This window comes from Glycine max, chromosome 1 (assembly GCF_000004515.6).
Source record: "Glycine max cultivar Williams 82 chromosome 1, Glycine_max_v4.0, whole genome shotgun sequence".
NCBI lineage: Eukaryota > Viridiplantae > Streptophyta > Magnoliopsida > Fabales > Fabaceae > Glycine > Glycine max.
The window spans coordinates 992,812-1,011,961 of NC_016088.4; the positions used below are offsets into that span (position 1 = coordinate 992,812).

Here is a 19,150-nt window from a genome sequence, read left to right on the forward strand (position 1 = left end):
ATGTAATAATGGGAAAGTTTGCTGTAATAATGTGAATAGCTATGTTTGCGGCAATAAACCGGCTTACGTTATTCCAAACATGAAAATACATATATCCCCACTTTTTTTTTTTTTTTTTGATAATGCATATATCCCCACTATATTTTAGGCTTAGAACTATACAGATAAATAATGTTTTAAAATAATGATTTATAATCTTTTATAATATATGTTTAATTAGGTATGTTATTATTTATCATTTGATTGAAAATAAAATTGATGTTATACATATAGTTGAAAATTAATAAATTTGAATATCTTTTAAAGATATTCAAGATATTTTATCTAACGAGATTTTATTCAATAGCAAAAATATGTTAAAAAATGAGTTAAAAAGTATATTGTTAATACTTCATGCATACGACTTTATATTAAAAGAAAGTATATAATTTAAATATAAATAATAATTCATAAAAATTTATAATTTATGTAATTTTTTTACATAATATGATTTTTAAATTATTAGAAATAATATTTTATATTAGTGTAATTATATATTCTGACATCATTTAATGAGTTTATTATTATATTATTATTTATAATGATATGGTCAACAATCATCTAATGATTTTAGTTACATTTAATTTTATTAAGGAATGTGAGGATATAATTTCAATGACAATCTTTTCCACTATCTAAATTACTGTAAATTGTATTATGTAAAGAGTGAATACTATATGAATTAATTAATAGTATAAAGAGTTATTTATTTTATTATTTAATCATAAATTATTGTATATAATAAATATATTGATTTTATAATAATTATTTTAAAACTGAAACCAATTAAATTAATCAATCTATGATAATACCATTATTAAATTTGGAGACTAATTTGACACTTGAAATCAATTTTTTAAGGTGAAAATAAATTTTAATCCACATAAAGTACTTCACAAACAATTAAGTTTTTTTGTTGTTGTGTATGATTAAAGGTATCTTTCCATAAAATTAATAAATAAACTTCTGAAATAGGAATTATTGATAGAAATTAATTAAAAATGAATTATTAATTAATAGTAATATAAAAGATTTTATTTAGAATAGAATATCTATTATAACAGATTATATCTATATAGATATAATTTATTATATACATTTATTTTGAATTACCCTAATAGAGTATAGGGCCAATCTATATACAAATAAAATAACATATCAATATCAAATATATTAAAAACATGGGATATAATCAAATGGCAAAAATTTTCTTTGCTAAGGAGAAGATGCGGTCCATTTTAAGAAGATTGACTTCTTCAATAAATATTTTTCCATACATTCAGACTAAAGATCAAATTCATAATCACATACTTAAAAACATAATTAACCATATAACATTGCAATATTAATTTAACTATAATAAATATTAATCAATGTCCTAAATGTTTTATTCAGAGATAGAAAATTATGATATTCATAATCTTTTTATGTTCTCTTATAATTTATATAATAAATGTTTTTTCTTTTAATTCGTCAACCAATACTCTCCCTGATTAGAAATACTCTTTAACTATTTATTCAATTATAACAATAATAAAGTAGACCTTAAAAAAAAACAATATTAAGTAGACCTTAAAAAAAAACAATATTAAGTAGACTACGTAGAGTTTTGGGATGCAAGAGAATCGTGACAGTGACACCGTGATTGGCTATGACAATTGGATTACTCTTAAAGCTACTAGCTATTAGTTTAATTGTATTTGTAACATATAATATATATACATTAATTAAAAAACAGAAAAAAGTTATTAGGTATGGACGGCTCCAACAGCAACAATGTTTGGAATATAAGGCTTGCAGTTGTTTTGCCCTTTGATTGGGAGAATCTCACGACCCCATGTGAAAAAGGATATTATGCTATGATACGTCTTAATTTATATAGTAACTCATCAAGAGACTTTTGGAAGTGTCCACGTGATATCTTGATTATTTTTATTAGTTTTAGTGTACAGTGAATATCAATATATTATTAGAAGTTAGATTTAATTATTCATTTACTTTTTATAATCACATTTTTTTCTTTTGTACTCTTTGTACCATAAAACATTCTTCTTTAATCCATGAACACATCAATTTTAATCTTTTTTTACTCTCAACCCACATTATTTTAATCTCTTTTAATCACTACATTAATTAAAAATGATATATATAAAAACTAAAATGAGACTTTTTTTAACTATAAAAATCAAATACATAATAAAACTTAAAAATTACATATATCTCATCGGTTATGCATTTAGTGAAAGATAAAAAAAAGAAAAAAAATATGATGAGTGATGTTATGAAATACAAGTTAAAATAGAAAGATAAAAAATAAGGCATGAGTATATAAAATTCTCAGACCTTTATACATGCAATGAAAGTAAAGAAAAGTTGTTGAGAGGGTAGTGAGGTGGAAGGAAAGGGACGGTAACCAGCCCGTGACACAACAAGGGATGGATCTTATTCTTTTTGATTTTGTTGCATGCAGACCACAAGTAACTAATAACCACTTTCTCCACAAGTTCAAATATGTTGAATGAAATTTGACCCTTTTCTCCGCCCATTTTGCCCATAACTGCGAAATTCCCTGCGAAATTTGACATGTGAATATTTTTTCATTTTAAATATTAATTGTTAACATATATTATTAGGAATGTTTTATCACATTCGATTGATAAATGAGATCGTTAATAAATATAATGCATAGGTTCCAAAATTAGAATATGTTAATATTCGATTTTTTTGACATGAGTATGAAAAAAAATTTATTAGAAGAGATAAAATTTATTTTAGTAATTTTTATGTATATTTTGAGGTTTAGCTTTCAGAAAAAATTCTCATATAATAAGAATTTACAAGATAAATACTAGGATCAGATGATTTCTAACCATAGCTTTACTTGTATATATAATAATTTTTGTAATCTTTTTTGATTGATTGATCAATGCACAATATTGCACAAGGAGAATTTTTTAAAAATTATTTTTTTTCCTCCAAATTCAGTCCATGTTCTTTCAATAAATACTTAAATCATATTTTTTCTCAAATAGAAGTTTTTGGCTCAAATTGGAGATGTAGATTTCAAAGCCGTGAGTTGCATCTGAATTTAAAACTCAGAACTGCAATACCTTTCCCAACTGATTTTTTTTTTTTTTGAAATTCCTTTCTCAACTGAACAAATAAGAATTATATTTTGAGAGCTCAACTATGGATAAGCGACAAATGATTAAAAGATGTTTTAAGGATTTTTTTTCTTAAATAGACTTGTTTGCCATTTTGATGATTATGCAATGTTATGGTATATGAGATTATTTTATTTATTTGCTTTAATTTCATCCAAATTTATTTATATTTTCTAAAAAAAACCAACAAACTTGATTTGAAACAAGTTAATTAGTTACTTAGTTTTGGATTTCTGGTTGAGAGAAGAGAGGGGCAAAAAGAATAAAACAGTGGATTGCTTTTTGCATCTTCCTTTTTTTCTATTCACAATATCCCTTTTTGTCGATTTTTATTTGAATAATTTTTTTATATGTGAGTTTAGTTTTATAGTTCTGAAATTTTTATTTTAAAACTAAAAACAATTCTAAAACTATGTAAAAGTAATAGCTTTTCAAATTTCATTTCTGAAAGTCACTTATTTTTCATGCAAAACTTAATTTTTTTATATTCCGGAAACTCAATTTTTCATGTTTATGGAATTTTTAGAGTGTGTTTGGATCAAATGTCCAAGATCCACATAGTCCTTTAAATTCATATTAAAATAAGAAAATGATGCACAAACAAGCCCACAAAACCCTGATGCTGTCGATAAGGAGTTGTTGGTTGATTCCTGCTAGTTAGTAGTTTTTTTTTTCTTTATGTCTTTATTTTTCCTCATGTACCAAAAAAAAAACCCACAAAACTAAGTATAGAGACGCATTTTATGGAGCACAAAATGTTCAACCAAACTTGCAATTAGTGATTGATTGAGGATATGTTTGATTTTCAGTTTAAAAAATATTTTGGGGGGTTGAACGTATTTTTAGAAATATAGTCTAGCCAAAGAAAGACTTGAATTATTTTTGGTTACCTCCAAAAATATGTTTGGAATGAAAATTTTATCTTGAAACATAGTTTAGCAAAATAAAGACTTAATTATTTTTGCAAAGGTTTTTTTTATATAAATTGGTGATTGTCACCCAATGGAGAAGGGTATCTCAACTATGCTAGCCTACTCCTCCAGCCCAAAGGGACCACACCAAATATCAATTTACAAATTTTAATCCAAAGATACACCAAATCTGACAATGGATGCATTGCTCTTGGAAATTTAATAAATTCTCTTGCATGTAGTTTGCCAGGAAAAGTCAGTCATATCTCTTACTCTTACATGTGGTTTGGAAAGAGTATATCCACCACCATAAGATTAATTACACCATCAATAATCGAGAGTTCTGAAAATATGAAAAAATGAGTGTCAAGAATATAAAATAAGTTGAGTTTCAAAATTTAAATTCCGGAAATCAATTTTTTTATAATTCCAAAATTTAAATTTCCACAGTAAAATCAAACTCATCATTTATAAGAGTGTAAAGTCCATTTTAAAAAGTGTCAATATAGTGAATCCATCTTTTTTGCTTTTAGAAGATCATTGCATTGGACTACCATGATTTTTTATTCCCCCTCCCTTCCCGCACAGAAAATAAATCAGTCAGGTAAAGTCCATTTAAAAAAATGTCAATATATATAGTGTCTTTTTTATTTTTAGGATGGATGAACCATGACGTTCATGTTATTTTCTGCTTGAGATATTCAATGATAGAGGGGACATTTTTTTTCCTGTTATAAGTCATTCTTTCGGGTCAGTGGAAAGGGAATAGTTAACCTATAAATAGAAAATTAGATCATCCCCTTTGATTAATTTATAAACTACACACAAAAAAATGATAATAAAATATGTTATGCGAGTATGGATAACGCTAGCTAGAGAAAGAGAAGCCAATTATTGTCTCAATCTTGTATCAACATAACTGAATCTCAGCCTCGCTTTTTCTTCTCGGATAAGTACATACATACATAGTGTTTTTTTCATTAATTATCATGCAGAACAGCCTAATAACAATTGACAAAATAACATGAAATAGAGTGGAATTGTGGAAAACATGAAAGAAGAAAGAAAATGATGATTTTGATGATGAGAGAACTCAATTTGGCTGCGTTGCTCGATCGATATATGTATATATATTATGGCAGGTTCAATTCCTAAGCTTTTGCAGCTACTGGAGTCTCAGCCTTGCTGGCTATTAGCTGCTCATATAGATCTCTTATCTTCAAACCAACTATGGTTTGGAAGAGACCTGTTCCATTGTTGCTGCCGGGAAAATCAGCATGCTTCAACATCTGTTGAGTAACCTCTCCATAGAACTTTGTAGAGAGGTTGCTTAGGTGGCTCTCAACGTATATTAGTTCATCTAGTCTGTCAAATTGTCCATCCATTTCTACAACTGACACCTATTTCATCGCACAATTCAAAACAAAACCAATGAAAATAGACACAAAGTTAAATGATTCTGAACCAATATATGAATGCCTATTCATGCATGCAAGAACATCTCAAATAGTGTGTGGAAAAGCTTGTATTGAACTAGCTTGCTTGATCTTGAAAACTATATACTGTTCTTTATTTTAAACACGAAATATTCTATTTCAATTCCATTAGTTAATAGTATCTAGTGGACTTTGTTCAAATTGTGAAGTTAACAAGGCATTCAATTATGATAAATTTTACAATCTTACAATCTTATGGTATATTGATAATTAAACTGGCTTAGAAGTCATTTTTTTACAACTTATACCCAATTCTTTAGATACTTTTGGTCTTGTTCTCCAATCAGAATTGGAGTTTTATTTTTGAAACCTTGTTAACATTTAATGTAATCATTTATTACGCAGATTATCAAGGTAAAAACTTTAATTTTAATTGAAAATAACACCAAAAGCTTCTAAGAAATTGTATATAAGCTTTTTTCTGAATTTGTACCAAAAACGTTTAAAAATGTGAGATATATTGAGGGTAGGAATGGACTTAGTTGGTACCTCATTTCCGTAGTAAGTCTCAGGTCCATAGAAGAATTTGATGCCAGGGTAGGAGCATGTAAGCTTTCTTCCACATGGTATCCATGAAATGGTAGAGCCATCATCAAACAAGTAAACCGGGCTAAAGTACTTAACCCCCTCTTTCTGTATCAATCTCACTCTCAAAATCTTACCCTCGTTGTCATCTGGAATGAGTTGCGTTGGCAACACTTCTATCACTGCATCTGCGTATTGCTTTTGTGGATCTGTGAACAACAAAAGTAGAGGTTAACTTCTTATAGTTAGGCAAATACTTACTAGTATGTTTAGGACATTAATTTAAAAATATATATTGAAATGAATAATTTTTTTTATGCTTTCTTATAATTTTTTTTATAAATATTTGTTTTAGTTCTTTTTAACCAACATAGTCACTGACACACAATTATTGAGTATGAAAAAAAGAAGTTCAAATTGAAAGACATTATTGATTATACTAATTGGAGATGGGTTTTTATATCTCTAAAGTGGGAATCATAATTGATTACCAATATATGCTTCAAAATCAGGCTTCCTTGCTTCAATGCTAGCCTTGATGCTTTCAAGACTGTGTCCACGCTCTGCCATGTCTCTCTAAAATATTTGTAAAATAATAATCGTTAGTTCATAGTAATGCAAAAGATAGGAAAGTATTGAATTATCAATTATATATATTCTGTTTATTTACCTGAATTTTCCAAGCGAATTTGACCTCATTGCTAATGTCTAGGTAGATGCTAAAGTCCAAGAGATCTCTGACACGGGAATCAAACCTGCATGCAAGGAAGAGTCTCAAACTCACAATCAAGTTATTAAGCTGATATAAGAAGCAAGACGTGGGTGTTTTGGTTCAAGTTTGTTGTAAAGAAATAATTACTAATTTTTTAAGAAAATTTTATAAAATAAGTAATTATCTTTCTAAATTTAAGTGTTATCAAATATGCACTTAAGTGTCACATGGATTGTTAGTTTAATTGACATGTATTGTCGGTATAAAACATTTTTACACATATTTAATGGATGAGATGATGTGAAAAAAAAGGGTAATTAAGATGATGTGATGATAAAATGGATTCTTATTAGATGTATGCATAAATTAAACTCTTTAAGATTTTTTTTCCGGTAATATTTTGCTAGAACTTACATCGTTTTAATCAATTTGATTTTTTTTACTGAATATTATGTTAATATTAATTTAAAAGATGAGTATACATCTAGTTGAATTAGTTCAATAAGTTGTATAAGTTATTGTAAATATATTGACATTTTATTTGATTTTCATATAATAAAAAAACTTAAAAGATGAGTGGAATATTCAGAATTGGGCACCAGAATGATTCTTGAAGACTATATATATTTGTATTGGGTAGTAACTAGTAACCAATTAAACATGATAAGCGCACGTACCAAAATCAGAGAGAGATAGAGAGATTACATTTATATAATTTTTATAGCACTTTGCAAAACTAAAGGTTAAATAAGAAGAATAGACAGAAATGCGTAGTAAGATAATTAATGTTATGAAATAAATAAATAATAGTATGATAATAAAATATTATATGACTTGGAAAGAAGTTACACGTATACTACTAGTCTACTACGAATCACGTGCAAGTCAATATGAAAGATGAAAAGAGAAAAAGAGAGAAACATTTTACAAAATTAAGATTAAGAAACTTGGCCATATTACCGGATTGATCAGTGTCATTTATTCAGTTTAGACATAAAAGTTTAACTACTCGATAATTTTATTTCCCCTTTGATGTAAAATTCAAATACGATCGTTTTTATTTTACACTCCCTATGAGTGTGATATGGGTAAAAAGGAGAGAAAGTGAAAAATGTTATATTCCATGTGATGAAAAAGGGGGGGAAAGTAAGGAAAATTGAGTATAAGTCAAAATCCATCTAAATATTTTACAAGTCTAATTCAGAACTATGAAAGTATCGAAGTCAAGAAAATTTTATGCCCCGATGAATTGAATCATAAACATATCTGCGTTACTAGAGTAACAGTGAGTAGTATCAAAAGAAAAGAGTGACAGTGAATCCATGTTGGCCCCACACCATACGTGGGAAGGTTGGAAAATCACTAGCAAATTCCTCAGCCATACAATCAAACACAGATAGATAAGGAATTATCTATTTATCAAGAAGAAAAAAAAGGATAAGGTATCAGCTTAACGACCCGTGTCACATTTAATTCCACACTTCACAACCCCTTTGAATGATAAAAGAAAAGTTAGAGAATTTCAAACAACCGTAGCATCATCCCCACCTCCCACTTCCGAAGATTCACTAGGCAATACAATTAGCCAATCAATTTGACACTAACATATATAAAAAAATAAAAATAAAAACTTGAATTGTTAAATGTTTCCTTAAAAAAAATAAACATATATAACAAGAAACATTATTAGTTTAGTGAAACACGATACTTACATTGGGTGCAAACCTTCAATGACTAAGATTTTGGGGGGTTTAATGAGCTCAGGGGGATCCAAGAGACCAGTGACATGGTTGTAGATTGGTTTTTCAACAGCAATTCCATCCTTAAGAGCTTTAACTTGTTCATACATGAGATCAAAATCATTGGCTCTAGGGTCAAGGGCAGTGACACCCTTCTCCTTTCTTCCAGTTCTGTCCAAAGAGTGGTAATCATCCAAGCATATGACAGTGGTGGTGTCACTGATGAGAGTGTTGGAGTCAGGGTTGCCACCCTTTGGTGGCTCTGCTGCTCCTCCAAACACACTGGTCAGCCTCCTCATGAAGGTGCTCTTCCCACACCCTGAGTCTGCAGCCAGGCCAATCACCACTGTCTGTGAGTCACCTGCTGCACATGTTATCACATAGCTTCTTCTGCTGCTGCAGCTGCCCTTCTTGCTGTTCCTCCAGAAAACTACCTGCTTTTGGTGGAAAAAACTGAGTTGCGTCTTTGATGGGGTTGAGATGGAGCAATTTGTGCTCAGAGATTGTGTTGAGTAGACAGTGCAAGCTGCCATTCTTTCTTCCTCTCTCTATCTCTCTAAAGAGAATTTTCAGAGAAGAGATGTTAAGGTGGCTTTTCTTTGAGGGGTATTAAGGAAGGGACATTCCAAGAAGAAGTTTGGAACACATATAAAATATGAGGTGGAATTAAAACCAAAACAAAAGGCAGTTATAAGCAGGAAAAGAAAAGAGAAAGCAAAATATTGGTGGGTGTCTTCTTGTTTATGTGTTTCTGTGACTACCCCTTGTTTTGGACAAGTTTTTAGGTAATTTTAATGATAGAATAGCAGTGTTATATCAAGATCAATCAGCAACAAAAAGGGTATACTCGTCTTTTCACTGTATTTTTCTCTTTAAAAAAATTATATTGAAGGACAAAAGCATCACCAGATATTTTTAGGATTATTATTTGAGTTATTAAAAAAATGGGAGAATTTGATGAGGTTATGGCATACATGATATATAAAACCAACATGGAAGCCTAGCTTGAGCTGAGTGGTTAGTGCGGCATGGATATTTGACATGCCACGTGGCATGAATCTGGTGGCTCTTTGAAGATGAGGGATTAGGGGTGTGGAGTGAAGTAGATTTCAAAGGGAGTGTATGCCATCCAATTCTATCTTAGTCTCTTGGACTCTACTAGTCCTTGTTATGTGTGTGTGTGTAAATGTCCCTTTTTTGCTTTCTTATTTTAGATCAATACGTATGTGTAAATTATGTGAACTCTTGCTATTTGAACTTATAATAGACCATGTTTGATCAAGGACCACATGTGTTTCTTCCTTTCAACACTCTCACTACAAGATGTGGAGGGTTAGGTCGTGAGGTATAAAAGCATATGCCTCATAATAACCACGAACGTGAAATTTAATTTGATTGCCAAGTAAGAACAACCACATGGTCAAATACTGCTTACAGTGAATGTAATAATATCACTAATATGTAGGCTTCTCAGGCTTCTGCTAAAGGGACCTCGTGGCCACGGTCTCCATCTCCAACACACACTTGCACATAAAAGGTAACTAGCTTGCAAAAAATAGGGTTATTACCGATCACTTCATTCATTAAAAAAAATAAAATAATAGAATTAAATAATTTAAGGAACCAGAAGGATTAGCATTGTAATTCTAATTTTTAATTATGTTAAAATGAAAACTTGTTCAGAATCATAAATTCTTTTATTTGAATTATACAAAAAAAACGTTGTATTTAATCTTGGAGAACTCGAGCACATTTCTTGAAGATTTATAGCTCTTTCTCTATCTATTTCTTCTTTTTGTTTTGTTCCCATCGAATCTATTAGTTTCTAAGCTCCCTATAGTGTGTTTGTTTCAGGTCGTACAAATTTATTTCCAAGAACGAGTTTGAGAATGTAATATTCTTATGTTTGATACAAGTTATTTTCATGCATGACCTATTTACAAGAATTTATATTACACGTGATTTTTTCTCTTTCTATTCTCCTGTATAGAAATCTTATATTAGGATGGGAATGGGAATTATTATCTAAATTTACTTCTCACTCTCTCTTTATTATACTTTTATTTTTAATTAAAATAAATTTAAAAATACTCCAAAAAATGGTAAGTAGTTACCAAGCATCTTTTACTAGAATAATATTGCCAGCAATAGTATTTAAGAAAATATCATTCTCAGGAATATAATTTAGTTTGTGAAACAAACACTCCCTCCCTTAGTGTTAGGTTAATTAAGATGAACCTTGATTTGAACCTTTTATAATTAATTTCTCTTTTGAATCTTTTTCTTGATTATGTGGATTAAGTTATTGAATTCATGCTTTTTTTTTTCCTGTGATTGACCCTCATTAGAAAAATGACCATTAATCTACAAAAGTGTCGAACGATTATCACATAAAAAATAGGCAGATTAATTTAATAGTAATATTTTGTTTCAACAAAATATAAACTTGCAATTATTAAAAAAAATATTTTTTTAATAATTTATTTTATAAATAAACACTATTCAAGAAGAAAGAATTTATTTGGCTAAATTACAATTTTAGCCTCTTAAATTTCCAAATTTATGATTTTTGTCCTCTACTTTTATATGACGTGATTAATTAGTTTCGGTTATTTGTTTCCAATAGTAGTATTTTGCAGTTGTTCAACATTTATCAAATTGGATTTGAGTTCTCCTAATTAGATATGACGTGATTAGTTTCATTTAATAAACATATGCGATCTTTAAAAAAATGATTATAAAATCATATTTTTTCTATTTTCATTTTATCGTGATTTTCTTTAATTTTAATTTCTTGTGTAGATCCCATCATTTATGTGAATAAAATAAGACACTCTCTTTAAATTAGTTCTCTTTTTCTGTACTCTCTTTATATACTTTTTTACATTATTTTCATATCATAACCCAAACATAATTATTAGGTACTAAAACTCCTGTCTACCAGACCCCGGTCAATTAGCCATATAGAATAATTAACTTTACTGTTACTGTTAGGTTATTTAATTATTCTGGAACTATTTATAAGAATTTGATGTTCCACCATAGTTGGAATATATTATGTATGCTCGTTAAGTCGATTCTTCTTCTTCTTCAGCAAAGGGTTTACAAAGTTGTTTCAGTTCAATTCAACCGGTTAGTTTATATTCTGGTAATTTTCCAACCAAGCCAATATGCCTTTGACTTTCAAAGCTTGAAAAGGAGATTTTTCGTCACTTGCACACACACGCCGACACTTGCATGTCACGTTCCTCTTACGACATTCCGATCGAAGTCAATTATCTTAACTCAAAATCAACATAATTATATACTTAGAAAGACTTAGGCGACTTGTTTGGCCGTTGTGCTGGCACCAAATTAAAATTTAAGAGTTAGTGCTCCATTTTTACTTTTGGATTGGTTAAAATGCAAGGTTTATAATGAATCGAAGTTCTAAGAGCACCTCTCAAATTTAAAAACATTTTGAATTGTAACTACGTAAACTAAACCATTGGCGTTTACTACCAAAGGACAATGGTTTGGGCATATTGCCTCATCTCCCATACGCGAATGTGGAAATTATTATAAAAATGGTACCTCGATATACTACGCAAAGTTTGGTATGAGACAACATTCGAGTAGCATAAGTCACAAATACTATATTTGCACTATCCTGCGGAGAATATTGTTAAATGTTTAAATAGAACATGAAGAAGGTCGTTGTTTTGATCCAGAGCCAGTGGGTTTAGTACTTGTTAAATCGACAACATGTTTGGTTTTCACTATATTTGGATTGGGGTTGTCCCATTCCATGCACTAAGGCATTTACGTAGGTACGGGAACTCAAACTCCCAAATTGCGATCCAAGGTGCCAACAACAGCCAGGTTTGAAGGAAAAGGAAAAATCTTAAAGGTAAATTTGAGTCAACAAAATAATTTCTTTTTGAACCATCCAATCAAGATAGGTCCTAAAAATGACCATTGGCACTTAAGCACCCATGTCTTTCAGGTTAAACGTTTGTGGGACTATAAACGTCCAATTGACTTAACTCTACAACGGACCGACTCACAATAGTCACTTAAGTACTTATGCTACTAACCCAATCATTGGTGGACGACAACTCAACCCTGCGAAGGACCAACTCATACACATTCACCAACCAAAAATCTATGAGTTTAAAAGTCTATCTATTTTATATCTCCTTCGGACGACCGATCAATACTTAAGAAAGATTCCATGAATGAGTTTAAAAGTCCATCTATTTTAGATTTTTATAGAATTAATTTTGAAATAATTGAGGTAAAAAAAAATTAATTTTGTTCTTGGATATAATAATGTGAGTTGAGAAAATTATTTTTATTTGGGTGTTTAAACTGATAAAACTTGACACGGCTTAGCGAGTTAGTCATGTGAATTTTAAAAGAGATTATGCTTACTTCAGTAATCACACCGCTTCACAAAGAAATAATCCCGGGTCATTCATAATGTATTTATGTATGAGAGTTTTTGTATTTTAGTTTTTTGTCTAGAGGACAAGCTTTTTGGAGGCGCATCACAATTGCAATACCAATAAAATAATAGTTCATTGGAAATTCACTATATATCTGCTAATCGAAAGCAAATATTCTTTTCACTGGAGGGAAACACACAAGTAGAGATACTGAACTTCACAGAATTCATTATACTGTATAGTACAAACTAAACACTGGTAACTACAAAGAACACGACCAATATCACACCCAGATATTGTAAGAGAAAAATGAGGATAGACAAAAAGAATATGCTGAGCCACATTGTGAAGTGACAGACATTATAGAAGCCCGGAGCAAAATCCTGAGGAGAAAGTCTCACTTATGCCCCCGGAAATACATGTATATTTTCTGCAGACACAAAAGAAAAGGAAACAATCATGAAGCAATAAAGTTAAACACGTATTATAAAATAATTTATGGGCAAGTCGATGATGATGAAGTAAAAGCATGTACAAAAAAGCTACTGTTTGAGAAGTAATGTAAAAATGAGAATGCAAATCAATGAAAATGTGTCCCTCACCTGAAGCACCCAAAAGCTTAGAAGAGCCTCCAAGCAAAACATGCCAAATCCAATCAAATAGAATATCTGCATGAATAGAAAACATTGTATGGATCCAAACAAGTCAGAACAGGGAAAAGGTTATGAAACTTGAGATTTTCCTAGTGCTTTAAACTAAAATTTCAAAATAACAAAGGGTTAGGAAATTTCATTTGTCCAGCAACTTCAACAAGTTGCTAAATGTGATCAAATGTTTTTCCACCTATCCTCTGATGGTTCAGGGCATCCAGATTGTTGTAATTTACTGAAAACATAGTACAACAGCAAGCCCACAGCACTCATGCCTTTATAGAAGCAGAGCAGCACACGATCTATTTCCATAAAAGTCCAATTCCCAAAAATTTTACATCACTTCATCTTTTCTATTTCCATAACGAAAGGTCCTCACAATTAGTCCCTTGATTATCATTTTCTTTGGTTTCTCGGGCAAAGTCAACCAAAATCAACATTTACTTCAACGGTCTCCAACTCCCCATGACACGCTTATTGCCATTGATTTGTACACAAGATCATAATTTTTATAGGTGGAAGGGGTAATCAGCTTGAGAAGATTAATAGCCATCATGTATATTTACTTTAAAATTATTATTATTATTATTATTATAAATATATAAATGTATAATATCAGAATTTGGTAAGCAGATATTCCTTCAGTAAAGGAACCTCATTTGTGAAACGCCAATATTCAAGAGCAATGCATGAATAGAAAAGCTTCTAACTATCCTGTGGAATATATTTGACAAACAAAAAACTTAGCATATCAGTAGCAACCTCAGAAAATAAAATGCTCATGACTCATTAATATTAAATGACGATTATTTTAAAACACAGCCAATAATTTCACCTAACAAGAAAATAATTGGTATGCGTACATAGGATACAACTTACCCCAACCAATACATGGTCTGAGAAGACATCAATTGCAGCAAGGATGCCCCTGCAATTTCAAATGAATTAATTGAAATGCAACTAAAAAGAAATATATAATTATACTTATTTAATACATTTACTGATACATACGACTAAGCAAAAGGGTGGCATAAGATAACAGCACAAAATGTCATCCAACTGCGGAACTACCTTTTGATAAATTTAACAAATTTATGAAGAATTTTAAAAAAATTTAAACCCACAGCAGTTTTTCCTCCCCACTTCAATTTGAATGATACAACAAAATATCAATAAACATATAATTACACTATAATGTTTCATTGCTTGCATATGCCTACATAATAAAATAAAATAAAAAGTGATCATCCAAAGCTCAAAAAAACTTACAAGGATCCTATCATTCTCTTACATTCATGTGCGCCTTATAAAGGACTTTTTTTCAAAATAAACTGATAAAGGAACTTTGGGTTTCAAAACAACCAATTATGGTAAAGTTCCTCCCATTATACAAAGAAAAAGCCTATCACTAGTACAAACCAGCGCAGTCTTGGAACACAAGTTTTTAAAATTTCCCTCCTTGAGGTCACTTGGCTTTTAAACCACACTTGAATAAAAATAAAAAAAATTACACACCCAATACCAACCAGATAAAAAGATCAAAAACTTCATGAAATTCAAGTAAACTGTAATACAATTTGAAGAACTTACGTTAATGATTTTCCATGAAAAACAATGGGAGGTGCAATTGCAGCAAAGATACAAAATCCAATATGAAGCTGCATCAAGCCAAAGTAATTAACAGAAGATTTAATAACACTAGTTCAGTAGTATTAAGCCAGTACAACGTAGCATATTAACATACCAAGTAGAGCATGAAAAACCAACCAAACTTCAGTGCACTGTCCGTCCTGCATATAAGAAACAATCATGAGCAAAAACCATTGTGCACAATCAGCTGTGCATTTTAGTTCAGATTATTTTAGAGAAATAATCACTTCTCTTATCAGCTTCTTGAGATTTAAAAATAAGCAATTATAACCTGGGAAATAAATCTTTCACAAACATGCACTAATTTATGTCTCTCCTGCCTGTAACTAAAAGAGACCCCATACTAGACCTAAATCCTTTTGTACTTAGGTGGTGTTGAAATGCTTGTCAAGATAAGGAGGAAAAACATAGCTTACCTCATAGCACGATAGAGGGGTCTGTACCAAAGAACATATGAAAGGGGAACACCAAGTAGAGCATATATAACCGCAAGGAAAAAAATTTTAACACCTGTACATTGTAAGCTTCACAGTAAGGTCCAAATCAATCAGTAAACTAAACAGTTGGAAGTATTTCCAAGTTTAGAAGAATGAGCTCACCGCCGCCTCTAATCCAACAGACAGTCACAGCAACTACATTAAAACCTAGGCAAAGAACAATTCCTGCAAAAATATCACACCATAAATGGAAATATAATAATTAGATACATACAAGTTTATAATGGAGCAGATGACATGAAAGATAAAAAAAAGGAAGCTCTATAGGGGGTGTTTGTGTGTGTGTGTATCAAGTTAAAGAGGGATGTGATTAGATACCCTATGAAACAAATTTCCACAAGAAAACATCTTTAATATACTTAATAAAGAAGTTATGTAGAAACTGGATAGCTACACCAAAAGAATTTTTTTTTAAAATATCAACAAAACACACTCTTAAGTTGGTATTATGTACTGGGTTACTGCCTACTAGCTTAAGTTGGTTTTGTTTTATCACTTATTACTTACTATGACTTGGTTGACTAGCTTTCCTTCTTATGGTTATAAAATTAAGTTTTATTAAGTATTTAGCGTGTGATTTAAGAGTTTTTTTAATTGTTTATGCAATTTTATATGCATATATACGAGTTCTATAAGTTTTGTTGGATCTTAAGAGCTGAGACCCATGTTATGATTCTAAGATTTACAATCTTGTGACCCCTTCCAGATCCCAAGTATAATCTCAAGTTCTTACCTTGTATTTTATTACATTCTATCCTATCCCATTCTATGCCATCCATCATTAGATATCCAAACATTGCCTAAAATTATGATTATGACAATCACATATATTATACCCTTTGTTTTGGCAGAACTAAAGCAGTTACTGAATACTAATTAAACTAAGACACATAATAATAAATTAAATTTTTAATAACAATCAAGTAATCAACCAACCAAGTAATAACAATAGTATTTAAGCAATCATACCTAACCAACTTGCAAAGGCCAAATATTGAAGCCTCTGAGCATGAACTGGTATCTCATTGGCAATATCATGGTGAATGATTGGGAAAAATGGAGGCCAATTCTTATCATCAACAGGAACACCAGCTGATAAGCATATTTATTTTTTAAACAAGAAAAATGTTATTGACTCGGGAAAAATATAGAGATTCAATGAAAAACACTTAATTGAAGTAGCATGGTGTGATCTCATCATTCACCTCTAGAAACAGCCTCTTCTCTTCTTTTTATTTCCTACATATGATTTTTAAAAGAGTCACAAAATCAACAAAAAGCGAAGGATACAATCAATGGTGGCAGAAGCAAGAACTTATACATTCAGGCAGTTAAGAGAATATAGGTATATCACAGTTGACGATGACAATAAAATCAACAAAAAGAATGCTTAAATTGTAAAATCAACCTTCTCTCTCCGTTTTAAATCTGCTTCCCAAGCTGCTAGCTCTTGACCTTTTTTCTTGGAGTCCTATATAAATATCATGGAGAATAAAATCAGCCACTCCAAAACGAATCTTACAGTCTTAAGAGGAAGTCCCTGAATTAGCGATGACATTACATTTGTAGTATCCAAAGGAATATCAACTGTAGCATCATGCCTTTGACCAAAGCCCAGTGACTCAGATGCTAATGGTGGAATACGTGACTTTGATGCAGGAGCAGTAGTGCCATTCTGGAAGAACAAATAGAATGAATAAAAACCACACCATGACTTAAATTAAACAATAAAGCATCAAATGCCAAGGCTTTCAAAACTAGCAATTTGCACTAGAGATGACAATTATAATGGCTACTTTATTTCAATAAGTGTGTTCTATAATTAGACATTAAAGTTAGTTCCTCAGAGTTTACAAGGTTTTAATAAGTTAAATATCTCTTGTTAATACACATGAAGCTAAATTAACTCTGAACTAGAGCTCAAATCAATCAATCGGTTACATTCTGTTGTAAATGATAAACATTACAGGCGATGTAGCAATTGACAAAATCACACAAAGAGCACTCTGCAAACTCAATGAAACGAAGAACTACCAAATCTGTCAAACAACCACACTTTTAGAGGACACGTTTAGCGCAGCCAGCAGCAGCAGAAGCATTGGCAAGTTCTACTTAACTAGAATTCATCATTTGCCTTCAGCAAACCCAACACTTCTTCTAGACTGTGCTTGTCCTAAGTACAGACAAGCACACACGTAAACTTATGCTGCTCAGTTGTACATACACACAACTGAGCGAACAAAAAAGAACTATACGGCATCAATCATTACAAACCACCCTCCTTGACTAATTCCAATTAACTCACCTTTTTCCAATTATGGTGTCCCAACCACTAAGTATCGAATAACCATTTCATGCATCGCACATTTTCCAATACGCGAATCCACTCAATTGAGTAGCTCAGAAAACACCGTAACCGAAGCCGCAGACCTACATATTTTCTAGATCCAAGTCCTTCACAAACATCCACACTAAGTTCAGCACCGAATTCTCATGTCGGTGCCGATTCAGCACAAACACTATGATTCAGCACACACTCTTTCTCAATAAACTGCGTTTGCCACCAAGCAAGAAAACAAAACGAAGACATAACGACGCAAATCAACCACAGATCTAGATCAAACGACGAGTCACCTAATCAGTTCCATATTTATACTAACACGGTGGAACGAAAATTCAGGGCGGAAACTAGGTTGGTTGGATCTGAGTGAGAAATCTTAGAAACAAGCAAATATAGCTACGGAAAGTGAGTAAAGGAGATTATTAAATTACCGAAAAAGGATTGACTTCTTCTTCTTCGAAGGGATTGGGATCGTGGTGGCGATTCATGGCGATAACTTAGTTAGATCCGTGAAAATGTGCGAACAAGTTTCAGTGAGAGACAGTGCTAGTGCGTGCGGTGAGAGACCGCACTTTTATCGCTTTTTCTAGCTACCTGGCTTGTTCGCAACGCGGGATATAGTTTTGGAATTGGGAGAAAAAAGGTAACTGAAATTGAATTTTTACTCTTTGCCCTATCCTTGCTTCGGATTTACGGTTCGTGCCCTTGCGTCGGTACACTGCAGCTTTCAGTGCGGTGTGCGAAGTGGGAACCGTAACAGAATTCACGTGACTCTCGCATGCGGGTTTATGACGTGGCGAATGATGATTGGGGTACTGAGCTATGGAGTACGAGAACGGGTGGAGGCTGTTTCACTGGATTCAACCTCGTGCTTGCGGTGACCTTGTACCAACATTATCACTTTCTTTTATTATTTTTTGAAAAATTGGGCGCAACCGACTTCGTAAGGGACAGGTAACTCACAAACTCATAACCAAGTTTGTCTAGATTAAAAAGGAC

General features: G+C 31.3%; 2 protein-coding genes across 2 annotated transcripts; both read right to left on the minus strand.

The window, feature by feature from the left end:
* Positions 1–4,987: 4,987 nt before the first annotated feature.
* Positions 4,988–9,818, minus strand: LOC100777515 (phosphoribulokinase, chloroplastic). Its single transcript, XM_003516804.4, has 5 exons — positions 8,560–9,818; positions 6,806–6,890; positions 6,627–6,711; positions 6,100–6,344; positions 4,988–5,514 (listed from the first exon to the last, which is right to left on the minus strand). Exons 1-5 carry the CDS (start codon positions 9,117–9,119, stop codon positions 5,266–5,268), a joined length of 1,224 nt encoding a protein of 407 aa, XP_003516852.1. The 5' UTR covers positions 9,120–9,818; the 3' UTR covers positions 4,988–5,265.
* A 3,320-nt stretch (positions 9,819–13,138) lies between these two features.
* On the minus strand, positions 13,139–18,741 carry LOC100780723 (secretory carrier-associated membrane protein 4-like). The gene is made up of 12 exons (NM_001254285.3): positions 18,583–18,741; positions 17,372–17,485; positions 17,219–17,281; positions 17,016–17,049; positions 16,780–16,902; positions 15,913–15,975; positions 15,730–15,823; positions 15,408–15,453; positions 15,254–15,321; positions 14,543–14,591; positions 13,616–13,681; positions 13,139–13,443 (listed from the first exon to the last, which is right to left on the minus strand). The coding sequence occupies exons 1-12, from the start codon at positions 18,637–18,639 to the stop codon at positions 13,411–13,413; spliced, it is 810 nt and encodes a 269-aa protein (NP_001241214.1). The 5' UTR covers positions 18,640–18,741; the 3' UTR covers positions 13,139–13,410.
* Positions 18,742–19,150: the final 409 nt, after the last annotated feature.